Source organism: Urtica dioica, chromosome 8, assembly GCF_054948205.1.
Source record: "Urtica dioica subsp. dioica isolate 48M chromosome 8, U.dioica_male_clone48M_v1_H2, whole genome shotgun sequence".
NCBI lineage: Eukaryota > Viridiplantae > Streptophyta > Magnoliopsida > Rosales > Urticaceae > Urtica > Urtica dioica.
Genome location: NC_142763.1, coordinates 3662113 through 3677693, shown reverse-complemented (window position 1 = coordinate 3677693; position 15581 = coordinate 3662113). Strand labels below are relative to the sequence as shown.

General features: G+C 34.2%; 1 protein-coding gene and 1 non-coding gene across 2 annotated transcripts; both read right to left on the bottom strand.

The window, feature by feature from the left end:
• Nucleotides 1-6289: 6289 nt before the first annotated feature.
• Nucleotides 6290-6371, bottom strand: LOC149387364 (small nucleolar RNA U30). Its single transcript, XR_016301096.1, has one exon. It is a non-coding gene; the product is annotated as a small nucleolar RNA U30 (small nucleolar RNA).
• A 1308-nt stretch (nt 6372-7679) lies between these two features.
• LOC149387363 (polyphenol oxidase I, chloroplastic-like) lies at nt 7680-12794 on the bottom strand. Its single transcript, XM_089624238.1, has 4 exons — nt 12488-12794; nt 12274-12395; nt 10102-10518; nt 7680-8972 (listed from the first exon to the last, which is right to left on the bottom strand). The coding sequence occupies exons 2-4, from the start codon at nt 12381-12383 to the stop codon at nt 7796-7798; spliced, it is 1704 nt and encodes a 567-aa protein (XP_089480364.1). The 5' UTR covers nt 12384-12395; nt 12488-12794; the 3' UTR covers nt 7680-7795.
• Between the last annotated feature and the right edge of the window lie 2787 nt (nt 12795-15581).

The window sequence follows — 15581 nt, the reverse complement described above, 5'->3', positions numbered from 1 at the left end:
TACAAATAATAAATACATAATTGAAAATAAGAGAAGTAAAAAAATTACCTTTCCCTGGAACAATAACTACAGGAGCTGATTTGCAGTTGTGGAAAACATTACTCGCTCACGCTTCTTTGTAGTACACTGTAACAAAATCAAAACAGTATATTAATTACTTATTTATCTAAAGTATTATATATTGTTTAATAAATTAAATAATATGAACCTTTTGATTAAGGTTCTGCCTCGGGTGCCCATGATCACGCACGCAGGTTTAAGCCTTGCTGCTTCATTGCATATCACTTTCCCAGCTTCCCCTTCAACTATCCTCGCCACTGTCTTTACCTATTATTTATTTATTTTTATATAAGACTTCACTTATCAATTATTTTTTAAAAGATCTTAAATATACTGTCCCGCTTAAACCTGTGCCTTTGGAATGGAAATGGGATGGAATTCCATTCCTTCCGGTCGATTTTAAGGAATGTAAATTTTCTTCCACTGATAAAGCGTGGTAGGAATTATTTCTTCCGTTGACCAGCGAAAATCAGTGAAAATGGTACGAAAATGTTCCTTCCAGTGGTTTCCGCTGATTTCAACATCTGTTCTATTCTTTTATTTTTTAACCCCTCATTTTTCTTCTCCTATTAATATCACCCTTATTCACATTATTTCCTCACAACTTTCTCATATAATTTCTTCTGATACTCTCTTCAACTACTCTAAGTCTCATACAATATTAATATATACTTGTTTTATTATAAACTTTATAATTTAATTTTCATATATAAGTATAGTATATAGTGTTAATATATAAATTTAGTAAAGATTATCGTTTTATCCACCTTTTTTTTTGTTCTTCTTCATATATAGTTTGTAATATAATTTTAATATGTAATTTTCATATATAAATTTAGAATATAGTTTGAAAGATTTTACGAGTTTAAAAACTAAATTACTCTCAATTTTCTCATTTTACATTTTAGTCCTTATTTAAAAACACAGTACATTTTAATCCTTTACAAATGTATTTATTTTAATTATTAATTTTTATGTACGGAAATGGAAATTTCCACCAATGGAATGCAAATTTCCGTATCATTCCCAGTGGAATTCCGGTCAACACTGGAAGGAATAATTTCTTCCAGTCAAAAACGAAGTTCCGTGCCCAATGGTAATGGATTTCCATTTCCTACCAAATGCCCAAGTTTAGTCCCGCTTAGAGGTCTTGGAAAAATCAAAGAGTGGAGAAGAAAAAATGAAACTCTCCACTTATTTGGAATTGAGTCCGTTATATATATTTTCCCTGTTTATATTTAAGATATTTATTACTGAAAAAATGAATAAATTAATAAATAATTTTTCTCCTTCAAATTTTTTTTGATGTCTAAAAACCCAAAAAAAACAAAATAAATAAATAAATAACCCAAGGGTTTTTCATTATTGTTTTAGTAAATGCTTCAATCAGAAATCATTAAAAATTCGCACAAACAACCACAAAATAGTAATAATACTAATTTTTTTTTTAAATTAACAAACTAAACCACAAAACAAACCATGGCTATTTCGAAGGCGTCAACATCAAGCTTCTCCATCAGTTGCTGAGTCGCCTCGTAGACGAGATCGTTCCTCACACCTAAAAAAATAATTACAATAACATCAAATTAATAATCACAACTCACAGCACGTATAAAACAATAAGAATTAATCTCATTTTTACCCCCCTGGACTCGTACCTCGGTTACATTTCACCCCCTGGACTCGAAAATGTTGCAGAACTAATCTCAGAACTTAGACACGTGTTACAACTTGCCACTTCCGTCAGTATTTGGACGTTAAGTTTAAGGATTAATTTCACTTTTGTCCCCTGAATTGTTTGGTGAACCACAGACCTTGTCCCGCTTTTTGTTTTGTAACAATCGGCTACCTTCGACTTTATTACTTTTTTCAAAACTCATCATTTCGTCAAATATTTAACAGATTTAAGGGTAAAATTGTAAAAAAATTGACATTTTTCATTTTTTAATTTTTTTTAACATTCTATATATACTAAAAGAGGGTACAATATCACTGTAGAAACTTTGAGGACCAATCAAATTATATCAATCAAATGGATATTTTTTTTTAATTCGAATAAAAATAGAGGTGTAATAAAACAGAAAAAGGTCTATCCAATCAAATTATTTGTTTTACTATCTCTTCCATCCATCAAAAGCCACGTTGTTGTGGGCTACAGACAAAAAAGAAAAAAAAAAAAGAAAAACTGAAACAAATTCATACAGCGAGAAAGAAAACAGTTCATAAAAAAGGAAAAAAAAAATGTTAACTTCAGTAGGACCCAGATCTCTTTTTTTGGATGCCGTTGCTGTGAGTTAAAATACCAACTCAGTTGAGCAAAAAAAAAAAACAAAGCGATCTTTTTTTATTAAAAAAAAAAATAACGCTTTTGCTCTTAAACAGTCGTTGGTGAGAACTATAATCATTATTACAAAAAAAAAAAGTAAAAATAAAACTTCAAAATCGGTTTGTGGATGGTGGTGTTAATATGGGTATCCTTATCCACCCTCTTTAATTGTTATTTCATGTTTATCTTTATCATGCCTTCTTTTTTATATCATATTTATTTGTTTAGACAATATTTTAAATGAGAAAATAAGACAGGATAGTTTGTCACTAACATTTCATTTTATAACATGCTTGGTGATATGGACAATAACTTACAAATTCAAAGTTATATATATATATATATATATATATATATATATATATATATATATATAATTTTAGTATTTAAATTAAGGGTTTGGTTGTATCATTGAATAATATGTTATTTAATCATTTTAGATTGCTCGAGTTTTAGTATTTTTAAATAATTAGGGTATAAGTTAAATTATAATAAAAATAGAGCAGTTATTATCAATTTTACTAGATAAATATAACTCACTAATTGATATCAATTTTAACTTGATACTATCAAATTACAGAAGAGAAATTTTATGTCAACCTAAAAAGTCTATAAATATTTTGATTAGACCTCGTATATTCAAAACATATCAAATTAGATTTTTGACTTTTTTTTTTTTTTTTTTACAGTTTGAAATGATTCAAGAAAGTTTAAGACGGTTTAAGGTGAAATTTAACAAAATATTGCGATGAAATTCAATTACTTTTTAAGATGGGTTTAGGATGCTTTAAGACAGTTTAAGATGGTTAAAAGCCGAGACTATTGTTTTTCACACCATAGAGCTACCATCTTTATGTCTCGAGAATAAAAAGAGAAGTTTCATTTTATAGATCTAAAAATTATCAAAATATCTTGAATAGATCTCTTATCTTCAAAATATCTTAAATTGGACTTTTGGCCTATTTTTGGACAAAAAACACCACTCACACAATTTTCTAAAAAAAAACATATATCTTTATCCCTCCAACTCTCTATTTCAACACTTTTGAAGATCTCCGATGAATTTTTAGGATTTTCGACGATCTCCTACAAACACACTCAAAATTAAAAAAAATCAATTTTTTTTTTCACTTTTGATTATCTTATCAAGGAAAATAATGAATTTCAACGCTAACCATCGCAAATCGTCGCTATCCATCACAAAACATCGCTAACAATCGCTAACTGTCGTAAACTATTGCAAAAAAACTTGAAAAAAGCAACGACGACTCTTTTATAAAATTGGGATCGTAAAACGTCGCTAACAATCGCTAACCGTCGTGAACTATCGCAAAAAAACTTGAAAAGAGAAACAACGACTCTTTGATAAAATTGGGAAATAAAAACATCGATGCAGACTATCGCAAAAAAACTTGAAATGAGCAACGACTCTTTTATAAAATTGGGATAGAGAAACATCGACTCTTTTTGTAGTCGTCATTGCTCTTTTCTAGTTTTTTTTTGCTATTGTTAGTGACGTTTTTTTGATGGATAGCGACGATTTGTGATGATTAGCGATTAAATTAATCATTTTCTTTAATGATATAATAAAAGAAATTAATTTTTTTTAAAAAATAAGTTTTGTGCACATTCGTAAAATATCATCAGTCATCGTCAAAAATCATTGGAGATCTTCAAAAGTGTTAAAAAAGAGAGTTGAGAGATAGAGAAGTGTGAAAATTGTATAGAGGGATATTTTTGTCTGAAAATGAGTCAAAAGTTCAATTTGAGATATTTTGAAGATAAAAGATTTAGCCAAAATACTTTGCTAGTTTTTAATTTTTTCTAAATTTCTTAATAAAAAGTCCCTTGATGTACCATAATTTATTCGCAGAGCTTAGCTTAGCTATATAAAAGCATTTTTCTTGTTAAGTAGTTTCCAGCCCAATTTGGATAGCCTTACCTCATGAGTCCGAGCCCACCAGTGCTCTTGGGCTTGTAAAGCTCATCCCAATTCCCAACGTTTTAAACACTTAAAACTTCATTTTATTACACCATTAAAACTCTATTTTATTAAGACAAACTTTTCCAAAAACAAAAAAATAGTACCTTAATTATTACTTAAAATAACAATATGATCCTAATTTGGTCGAGAATTTGCGTTCTTATGTTGTTGTTTTTTTTTTTTTTTTGGATTTTAGTTGAATTATCAGTTTTTTAGGATGCTAGTTTTGGCTAGAAGCGCCGAGTATGTAATTTTAATGCTTGAGTCACGTTTCTCTTTATTTAGCTTTGCTCCCCTGTTCTGTCTGAGTGTCCAAAAACATTGTTGTCCATGAAGCATTATTTTGAAAACAGTTAGCAAATTTTTTTTTTTTAAGAAAATCTTCATAATGAATAAACTCTTCTAGCATATGTCAATAAATTTATTGACAGTTCCAACAAATCATTTCGACAAACATAAACATAAGCAATATTGATATAAATTTTAAACTTCAATTACTTAACTTATCAACCAGGCATAATTCCGTAACATATGAGATAGACTTTAATTTTGAACAATTTACTCTATTAGGAAGTCTTACTCAGCGGGTCTTTGTTGGATCCTATGCAACGTAGGTTTTAGTTTGGCAAACAAATTATAATAGTTATTCAAGTTGAAACTGCAAGAAGTTTCTTAACCAAATTCAAGACTCAAGTTACTTTCGTCAATTTTCTCCAACGCAAATTAAATTAAAAATATTGCGTTTTTAGTTCCGAAAATCAAGAAGATACAATTTTGGTTTCCATATCGTTCTAATTTCCAGAGGTTATTTTTTTAACCTCTATAAAATCCTTCAGCATTTCATTAGATCAATTGATATTTTAAGGTCAATTCACATCGACCTTAGCCTTGAACAAGTTTCTCTGCTTGAAGATCTTTATCAACAACTGATTCAAAAAACTTACTAGTGTTGTGCTTTATTTATAGAGTTTTGTGAATACATGTTTTATGTTAATATATTAAGAAGATCTACAAAAGAGGATCGTGCGATCTTCAAGAGAAAAAGTCGCGTGACAAAGAGAAAGAATCTCTGATTTAAAAGAGCTCAAATTACCATTTATAGGAGAAGTCAAAAAAAGCAAATTGTTTGAAAGAGTCTACAATTATTGAGGACATATCAATCCATCTGGAGAAATTGTTTATACAAAACAAGATTACAAATTACTAGTGTTCTTTATTATTGTCTGTTTGATTGGTCATTTAAGGGAATTGTCGATTTAATTAATCTTCCTAAAATTAATCAATTGTTCAACAACCGACATGCTTGAAGTACATTCCCAAAGTAATTTCAACCTTCCAAATTTATATACTAAGGGTTTAGTTTTATGATATTTTACTTTTTTATTGATTTTGTTGAAACTGCTCAAACTATCTCTGAAGATTTTTGTTCCCAAAAGAATATTTTTCAAAATACTGAAAATGACTAACTATTCTTTAATTTTCGAAATAATAAGGTCTAAAAGAATGTGTTTAACAACTACTCTTCCTATTTTTTTTAAATTGCCAAAATAATGTTTATTCATAGCGTCAAATCGGATAATTAAATAAAGTTAAATGACTTGCAAGTAAATCTGTAATAAAAGAGTTCAATACCTTACTCTTACGGTATCAGGAAAACAAAAAAACGAGATATACATTTTTAAAACACTGTTTATACTGTTTATAATATTTTTTAATGTATATAATTTATTCACTATTTCATTTGCATAATTTAATATTTATGGCAATACAAAAAAAAAAAAACACCGTCAAACAGTGATACATAGAGTAAGAGACTCTTGACGAAAAAAACAATTTCTAATTAGCTATTCGGAGTCAAAAGCCCTATTTCCCAAAAAAAAAAAAATGTTTGCTAAAAAATAAAAAGATTAAGAGAAGGTACTCAGAAAAATGAATGAATGGTGAGATAGTTATCCTCAGACAAAATCGGATTAACGAGATTACAAACTCATCATCACCGTACCTTCTCTTGCACAAAATCACACAGAAAAACGAACGTACATAAACGCAGACAAAGAGAAAAGAATGGATCAAGGATAACAAGATTGAATTAAAAACCGTGAAATAGCCTATACGAAGCTTGAAGCCGATCTCTAGGGTTCGCATTCTGTGATTGTGTTTTTATAGTGGTTCTTTCCAAGACTGAAGGGCATTTACAGTGGCACGGTTTGGGCTCGAAGCCTTAACCCATCCACAACATGGGCCGAGTTTGTTTAAAGAGATTAGACCCAAAACTAAGGAGAATTATGAATACCTAATTACATTTTTTTTCTCGAAATACCTAATATTTTCTCGAATTCATATTTGTATACATTTTTTTTGCGACAAAAATACATAATATTACATTTTAGTTGCGCGAAGTTGCCTAAGCTGTTAATTTGCCGCTATTAACTCTTAAAAAAATTAATATTTCATATGGTTTATACTTTTTTTGTAATAAAAAAAGGATTAAAAGGTTATTAAGTTAGTGTTTAATCGGCAAATGGTTAATCTGAATTGGCCTTAAAGCTAGATGGAGTATTTTCAAAATTCCTGATTTCTGTCTTAGTTATAAGCCCACCCCCGAGAAACAGGAATCCATTGGCCCGCCAGGGTTTTCGGGCTTTTGACATGTGACTGCATATTATTTGTCAAGAGACAACGGAAATTACGCCTTCTTATAAAATATTTTTCGAAGATCATCTCAGCTTCTCATTCTTATTCTGAAAGTGTCTCGTTTTATTCTAAAAATACTAGAATTTATTTCTTGTCGCTTAAAATTTTATTAGACCTATCTATTTTAATTTTTACAATTTCATTATTTTATACTAGTTTACATTTTTATTTATAATATTGATAAATGAATTGGAAAATAATATAAAACGGGTTATTTATAGAATGTTTAAAAATTCGAATGTATTTAAAGAATCATAATCTTTAAACGATTTCCGGTTTAGGAGAGATTGAGGCAGTGGCATAATCAATTATTAGAAGACATTTTTCAAAAGGCCGTGGTGTTCCTTTGATAACTTTCATTTCTCGAATTCTGTCTATTGATTGTCAATAACAGCACATAATTGATAAACCTACCCAAAAAAAAAAAAAAAAAAAAACGGTTGCTCGTGGTATTTCAAATTCAACCTATGTGTTAAAGGCTTCAAGCGCACGTAATAGAGTATAGTTGAACACCTTTTCTTTAAACTCATTCTCTGCATGTGTTTCGAATACAAAAATGTTTTTAAACTGAATATATGGAATAATGGATTTCCAATTCAATATCAAATCCAAACCTTAGTCTAATCAAACCTTTATTCAAATAAATGATTTTCACCAACAATTATTGTAATAATAAATAAATAAAAAATCACTCAACAAAAACTATGTATATCTCTCTCTGAGATAATCATCTATTTCTTCATGAACTCAATCCTAATACCGCCAATGGTAACCCTAGCACAAGAAGTACTCACAGGCAACAATGTCACCAAAACACTCTCGTCTCTCTCAGCCTCCAAATCTCTAAGAGCCTCGGAAATTCCGAGCTTCAAAACCCCGTTCTTACTACGCTCCGGTCTCTGAGGAAGCCGCGTATAAGTCCCGACAAACTCCCTGAAAGAAGGCCCGAGCTTCGTCTCGTCGGCCAAGTTCAAGTACACGTCAAACTTCACCGTCTCGTCGTTCCGATCTCCCACGCCGATCCCGTGAACCACGAGAACCTCCTCTTCTCGCTCCTCTCTCTCCCGCTCGGGCCTCGAAACCCTAACCCTAATAGGACTCTCCAGGGTTCGACCCCCGATCGGCATCACACTCGAGCCTAGTCTCTTATTCCTCAGCCTCCGCTTGGCTTCCTTGGGACTCATGGAGGGTTTCGGACGGTGGTGGAGCCAGAGAGCCTCGATATCCTCGTAGGAGTAGCCGAGACTCGACGTGTTGAGAACTTCGGAGACTTTGACCTCGACGAGGTCGGCGTTCTCGTCGTAGAAGTAGAAGTGGGAGTCGAGCCACACGGGGTCGTCGAACGGGACCGGCATGTCGTGGATGTCCCGCCAGACGTCGAAGAGGCGGTCGATGTTGGCGTGGTGAGGGTAAAAAGACGGGTCTCTAGCCGCGGTGTAGAATGCGCCCATGTTCTCGCGGCCCAGGTTCTTTCCCGACCCGACCCACGAGTGGACGGTGTTGTGGGGCGCGAGCTCGACCGTCCCGGGGCCGTCGCAGAGCTCGCCGTCCGTCGGCTGGCGCCTGCAGCCGAGGAAGAGCTCGGGCGCGGCCGCGGCCGAGACCATCTGGTTGTACATGAAGGCCAAGTTGTCGGCGGGCCCCACGGAGAGATTCTCGGTGGCGGAGTGGGGGTCGTAGTTGAGGTCGACCACGCGCGGGGCCCAGTGGGTGGGGTCTCGCTCGGTGTCGTTGAAGGGGTCGGAGAGAAAGACGTCAGGGAACTGCATGGCGACCGGGTGGTCCCACGGCCAGTAGGGTAGGGCAAACGAGGGGTCGCCGACGAGGCTCGCGAGGATTCGCTCGTGGAAGTACAGGTACATCCGGTGGAACGGGTAGAACAGCCACGCCCGGTGGATATTCAGACCCCTAAGATCATATAAATCATAAATGATGATGTGTCATTGTTTAATCTTGTTACCGAAGATATGGCATAATGCCTAAACGTTGTATAAAATATGGCATGTACTAAATGAAATGAGCAATGCTATTCAATACGGGTCACGATGTTGAACGATCCACTCACAACGTGACACGTGGATGTTCAGTGTCACATGTCACGTTGTGAGTGGATCGTTCAACATCGTGACCCGTGTTGAAAGGCATTTCCGAAATGAAATTGTTGAAACAAAATTGAATTTTGTCAGAGCCATTTCACAAGAGTATAGCGTCAAGCCATGCCTCGTATGATTGTATCTTGGTTCTAAATCTAATAATTTTTTTCAGTTCTCAATAAGTCAAAGCATTTTTAGCATCATACATTTCTTTTAGGCTAACAACTTTATCAATATAGCATGTGCAAGTCACTTAATCGTTTGTATCACTCCTATATGATTAATTACCACCCCAATTCGACACTTTCTTAAATTTCAACCGACTCTTCTCTACACTTTTCTTTCCCCTTTAATTTATGTATCGCCATTTTTGTCACGTTTTTCATACCAGGCAATGCATTTCCTCGAAATCGATGTGTAATATTCTCATCCGTTTAAAGTCAATACTCATTTTATCTTTTACGTCGTTTTTCTGTATCTACAGCCTGTTCACCTCATTTATGATGTTAGTTGTAGAGCCAGCTAGTTGTACTACAAGTCAGAGCATCTATGTCTCTTTATCAACCACTTAGACCCACACCCACATTGAAGATTAAACCCAAACAACAAAACAAACCACTTAAACTGTCCATTCACTATTCTCTTTTTCAAATAACACCTAATATGTACTACATAAGTACACATTTAAATAAAGGTGACAAAATGGTTGAACCCATTAAATTATTAATCAATTTAGACGGTTAATGCTCAACTATTTTCTATAATCATATAACCGATTAATCATTTTTTTTTAAAAAATAGTTAGCCAATTAAGTTTCAATATATACATTTTTTTTATAGTTGGTTAACTTAAAATATAAATTAATCGATCGGTTAATTTAAACTTCTCCGTCTTTACTCAAAAATAAAAATAAAGATAACCTAATGCGTATCGATATACATACCGGTTAGAATTTTTCATGTCGAAGGCGCCGGTGCAGAAGGTGCAGTGAATGCCAGCCTGGCGGGAGAAGCTTCGCGGGTCGCTGTCGGGAAGAGCTTTCATGAGAGCGACGGCCCGAGCGTATTGGGCCCAGTGCTCGGGCCCAATGCGGTGTATGGGCCTTCGGACGCGCATCGGTGTCTGGGCCGGGTCGAACTTCACGGGCACCTCTCGGGCCTCGGGCGGGCAGCAATTCACGAGGAGGTCGGGCCGGCCGTACGAGTCGTGGCAGCTCGAGAGATTCGGGCTGATATTCGGGGCAAAATTATGGGGTTTTTCCTTCTTGTTTAGTGAGTCTGGGTTGATCACGTGACTATGATCACGTGATGCTCCTCCTCTCAATAATTTTGGGATTATTGCATGTGTCAGTTTCAGTTCCCTGTATGTCGATGTAATAATTTGTATGAATTATCTATGCATATGGCTTCAATATGCATGAATTATCTATGTAGCTAATAAATTTAATTATTAGATATCTTTGTTCAATGAATGTAGATTTTTTTTTCTACTACTGTTGAATTGGAAAATGTTACCTTTTTTTTCTACTACTGTTGAATTGGAAAATGTTACCTTTTTTTTTCAGAAAAGGAAAATGTAATTATTTAGACAGAAAAGTGACTTTTCTATTTAGTCGTACAACAATTTTATTTTTCTCTATTTGATAACAATTTGTATGGGCTCCATTTGCTGAGAGGAGTGGTGCTAATTCACTATAGATGGTGACCCCTTTTTCTGTATTTTTTGTATATTTCTTTTTCTTTTTATATGTCAAATCGTTGTCCGAATTCAAGTTGATTATGTCTACCTCTTTCTGGAGAAAAAACAATTAAACCAAATTCGCATTTACTTCTTGCCTTCTTGGGAATGGAATTACATGTTAACAATTTAATTCAAACATCCTTTATTGATTTTGATATATTTTAGCTTAAAAGAACTACGAAAAGATATGTAAAATCATTAAAGTAATCCAATTTAAATCATGTTTGAAAAATTTGCCATGTATGTTCAATTTTCTTTATATTTATTTAAATGCAAAATTTCCATGTAAATGGGTGTAGACAATTACGGGACAACCCAAAAGTCTAATAGTTGCAGTTGAATCGTAAACAGACGCCTTGTTATGCACTTCAGACAAAATTGATTATATTTTTATGGCAATTATAAAAGCATATATATATATATATATATATATATATATATATATATATATGTCACGGCTATTTTTATGTGGTCCAAGTCTATCATAATTATATGAATTATATTTGGAATGACTAATTATGAGTATATCCCATATATCATGTAGGCTAAAAGTCTAAAAACAATACTGATTAATATTATCTCTTAAAAATACTAATCGGTATTACTGTATATATATCAAACAAAAATCCACAATGGACAAAAATAATTACGTGGAATGATATTCCAGTGATTTATTTATTGAGATACTACAACAACACAGTCGAATAACTCAACTAAAACAAATCAGACGTCGCTATACTTCTTGATGAACAAAAAATATATTGAAGATCTTTGTTTTTTACCAGCTAATAAATAAAAGATTCATAAAATCTTCAGCATAAATTATTTACGCATGCATTTGAAATAAGATTACTATGGATTTGTGAAACAAAGTTATTAACTAAAAACTATAATTGCCGTCAAAGCTTTTCAACTACTCTTGTTCATGAAAAAAAAAAAGAAAAAAAAAACCAACTACTGTACTACTATACTGTGACAGTGATGAAGTGAAGCAGAATTTTTGTAACTTTATAGATTAAGATGAAAATAGGTTTCTTTAAAAAAAAAAAAGATGAAAATAGCTTGAAATAAAGCATACCGGAAATTTGTTTTTTTCATTACATCCTAGAACTTTTAACTGGATTTTTAAATATAAATGCAAAAGGTTATTGAATTATTTTATTTTAAATTCATTACCTGTAAGTCATTAAATTTGTTTTATTTTTTAGTTCTCTAATAACAATAAAAAAAAAAAACAGGGGGTTTTAAAGCCCCTGATCTGACTGTGGCTTAGTGCATATTCGCATATCATTATATTTCAAAAGCATGAGATGTATTATAATCTCACTTATAGATCTGAGTAAAATGATATATATAATGAGTTAGAACGCCGTACCAAATATCATACGAATCGAGGACTATGAAAATTGTTGGCAATGTTAATATGAAGACCAATGAAAAGATAACGCCAAAAGTAGCACCACAATAACCTCTCTTCGCTTCCATGATACACAATATCTACAGAATTATATATATATATATTGGGTTTATTTAATCAGCTATCTGTTAAGAAAGCTGGAATATAAAGTAAATTAATGAAGTTTACTAACCTTGCTACTTGGTGAACATGAAGATCGCGAGCTCTCTCAAGGATAGTTCTGCAATTTTTAAAGTCGAGTTGGAGATGGAAAAAAGAATATCATCTTTTACCCAAAAAAACGCTTTTTTGTTTTTTTTTTCGTTTTTGTGATATTTTCTTCTATTTCGAAATGCTCATATATAGGTTTCCCATTTACCGACTGCATGAAATTCTTATCAATAAAGGTCTTTTAAGGCAGCCGCGAAAGAACGTAAGAGGACCAAGTAATCAATTTATTGTATGTCCGTGAATTTTTTTTTTTTTTTTTTTTTTTTTTTTGTTTGGGTAGCTGGGTCTTTGCACAATATCACACGTTGAGAAAAGTTTATTACACAGAACATAAAATCCAAAAATTATAAAAAATAAAAAAATCAACACATGGAAAAAAAAAAAAAAAAAGTATAATGACATTTCATGTCATGCTATTTTTTTTTTTTTTTTTTTTTTTTTTTTTTCATATCGTGCATGACATAAAATTGAAAAATTCAAAGTAATAGAAGTTCTTGTTTTGTGTTTCTTTCAACTTCAAGAGCTGTCAATAAAACAGAGCATGTGGAAAGCATTGAACCACATAGTAATTTTACAGCCACATAGACCAACTACCAAAATAGATTGATTTATGAATGTAAGTCATACAGATCATCAGAAGAAAAAGTGTATTATAATAGTTATATTAAAAATAATTTCCAAAATATCGAAATAATTAAGTAGGAACATTTTTATAAATTGCTCAAAGTATTTTTTTAGATTAGTCAATTGAGAGCCCTACCAATATATAGAGCTTGAGTATAATAGATCTATATCTATGTATAGATATTTTTCTTATTTATAAATTTACTAGTTAGAAATAAAAAATAAAAATAAAAAATAAAAAATTAAGAGACGAGGTTACCTGCAGGAAACTTTTTGTAATTTTTTTTTTAGTAAAATTTTCGGCTAAGACATTATCACTTTATTTTTTGGCTTTTTCTTCTTTACTAACTTTCTCTCCAATGAATACCAAAAATCTCTCATATGTAGTGAACTTTTCTCCTTGCCCATTATTTTTTACCGTCGTGGGTTTTCTACATATATCTGTGAGTTCTTGTTTTTTCACATCTTACGGATGTATTATCATTCGATTTAAAACAAAACAATCATAAGAACAAGCAAATTTGTATTTTACTCTAAATTTTAACTTCTCAAAAGACCACGTTACGAGTAAGTTTCCTCATTATTTACCTAAAGTAGTAATAAGACAAGTCTAAAACTTATGGTTTCAATAATTTATTTGAGTAGTTTACGTTGAAATTGGAACCACTAGTCTATACTCTATAAATGGTGACGTTTTCAGAAAAAACAAGGAAAAAAGGGTAAAATATATATCCATGATAAAATAAGAATTCTTTAGTCAAAATGTTTTGGTAGCTTTTTGTTTTAAAAAAATTAAAAATAAATAAATAAAGTCACATCATTTGGACATCAATAACACGGTATAATGACCACCAAATTATAGAATGAGTATTGTAGGCCACGGTAATTTTTTTAGTGTGAATCATTGATGTTGATTATATATAATATTAGAGAATAGTACTTTTAGTGTGAAAGTTTGATGTTATGGTCACCCTCATCCCCAAAGTAGAGGACCCGAGACGAGTCAGCGACTTCAGACCGATCAGCCTGTGCAATGTGATCTATAAGATAGTGGCCAAGTGCTTGGTCAACCGTCTAAAGATCACGATGCACGATGCTATTTCTGAGTCTCAGAGCGCTTTTGTAGGCGGTAGACTGATCTTCGATAACGTCATGGTTGGTTTTGAGGCTCTCCATACGATGAAGCGGAAACGCTTCGGAAATGGAAAGTGTGCGTCTCTCAAGCTCGACATGGCGAAGGCTTTCGATAGGGTCGAGTGGGTCTATCTGGAGTCGATGATGTTGAGACTGGGATACAGCACACAGTGGGTGCACCTTATCATGGGATGTGTTACCTCAGTCAGATTTGCCTTCAACATCAACGGCTCTACCCGGGGCAGTGTGACCCCTTCCAGAGGCCTCCGCCAGGGGGACCCTCTCTCCCCTTTTCTATTCCTCTTCTGCTCTGAGGGCCTCTCGAGCCTCTTTCGTGCGAGCGAGGATGCTGGAGCGATTTCTGGAGTCCGATTCCGGGATCTTCACGTGTCTCATCTTCTTTTCGCGGATGATAGCATGATTTTCTGTCGAGCTATACCCGACGAGTGCGAGAGAGTCACAGACATTTTACGGACTTATTCAGAGGCCTCGGGCCAGTTGGTGAACTTTCAAAAGTCTGATGTCTGTTTCGGTGCGGAAGTTAGTGTTGAGGAGGGTGCGGCCTTGGCTCAGATCCTTGGAGTTAGGAGATCGGAGTGCCATAAGCGATACCTGGGTCTTCCCGCGTTCACTGGGCGGAGGACGACGGAGCTCTTCAGGTTTGTGAGAAACCGTGTCTGGGATAAGATTAAGAGTTGGAACGGCCTCTCCCTCTCGCAGGCTGGCAGAGAGGTTCTCATCAAGTCCGTCCTTCTGTCTATTCCCAGCTACGTGGCATCTTGCCACAAGATCCCGCTGCGTTTGATCAGGGACATTCATTCGGCTATAGCCAGATTCTGGTGGGGGGGTGGAACGGCGACGAGGAAGATCCACTGGTGCAAGTGGGAGGTCCTCACGCGTCACAAGTCGATGGGAGGGATGGGCTTCAGAGATCTGGAGAAGTCCAACCAGGCCCTCCTGGCCAAGAGTGTCTGGAGACTTCTCAGGAGACCGGATAGTCTGGTAGGCCGAGTCTACAGACTAAGCTACTTCCCCGATGGAGATATTATGTCGGCTCATCCAGGCTCTTGTAGCTCATCTATGTGGCGCAGTCTTCTTTGGGGTCGTGAGATCATTCAGTCCGGCTCGAGGTGGCGGATCGGGGACGGGGAATCCGTGTTGGTCATGGGCGACCGTTGGGTTCCTAGGGATAGACCGGCCACCTGGATCGATCCCCCTTGGATCCCTCCCAATATGCGTGTAGCTGAGCTTATGAGACTCGACGGTAGTTGGGACGTCGATCTTATCACAGCGATGTT

Coding starts and splice junctions, on each gene's coding strand:
- LOC149387363 (XM_089624238.1), bottom strand. CDS start 12,383: ATGGAAGCGAAGAGAGGTTATTGTGGTGCTACTTTTGGCGTTATCTTT. Junction 10,519..12,273: donor CTCGATTCGTATGATATTTG/GTACGGCGTTCT, acceptor ATCGACATACAG/GGAACTGAAACTGACACATG. Junction 8,973..10,101: donor GACATGAAAAATTCTAACCG/GTATGTATATCG, acceptor ATATGATCTTAG/GGGTCTGAATATCCACCGGG.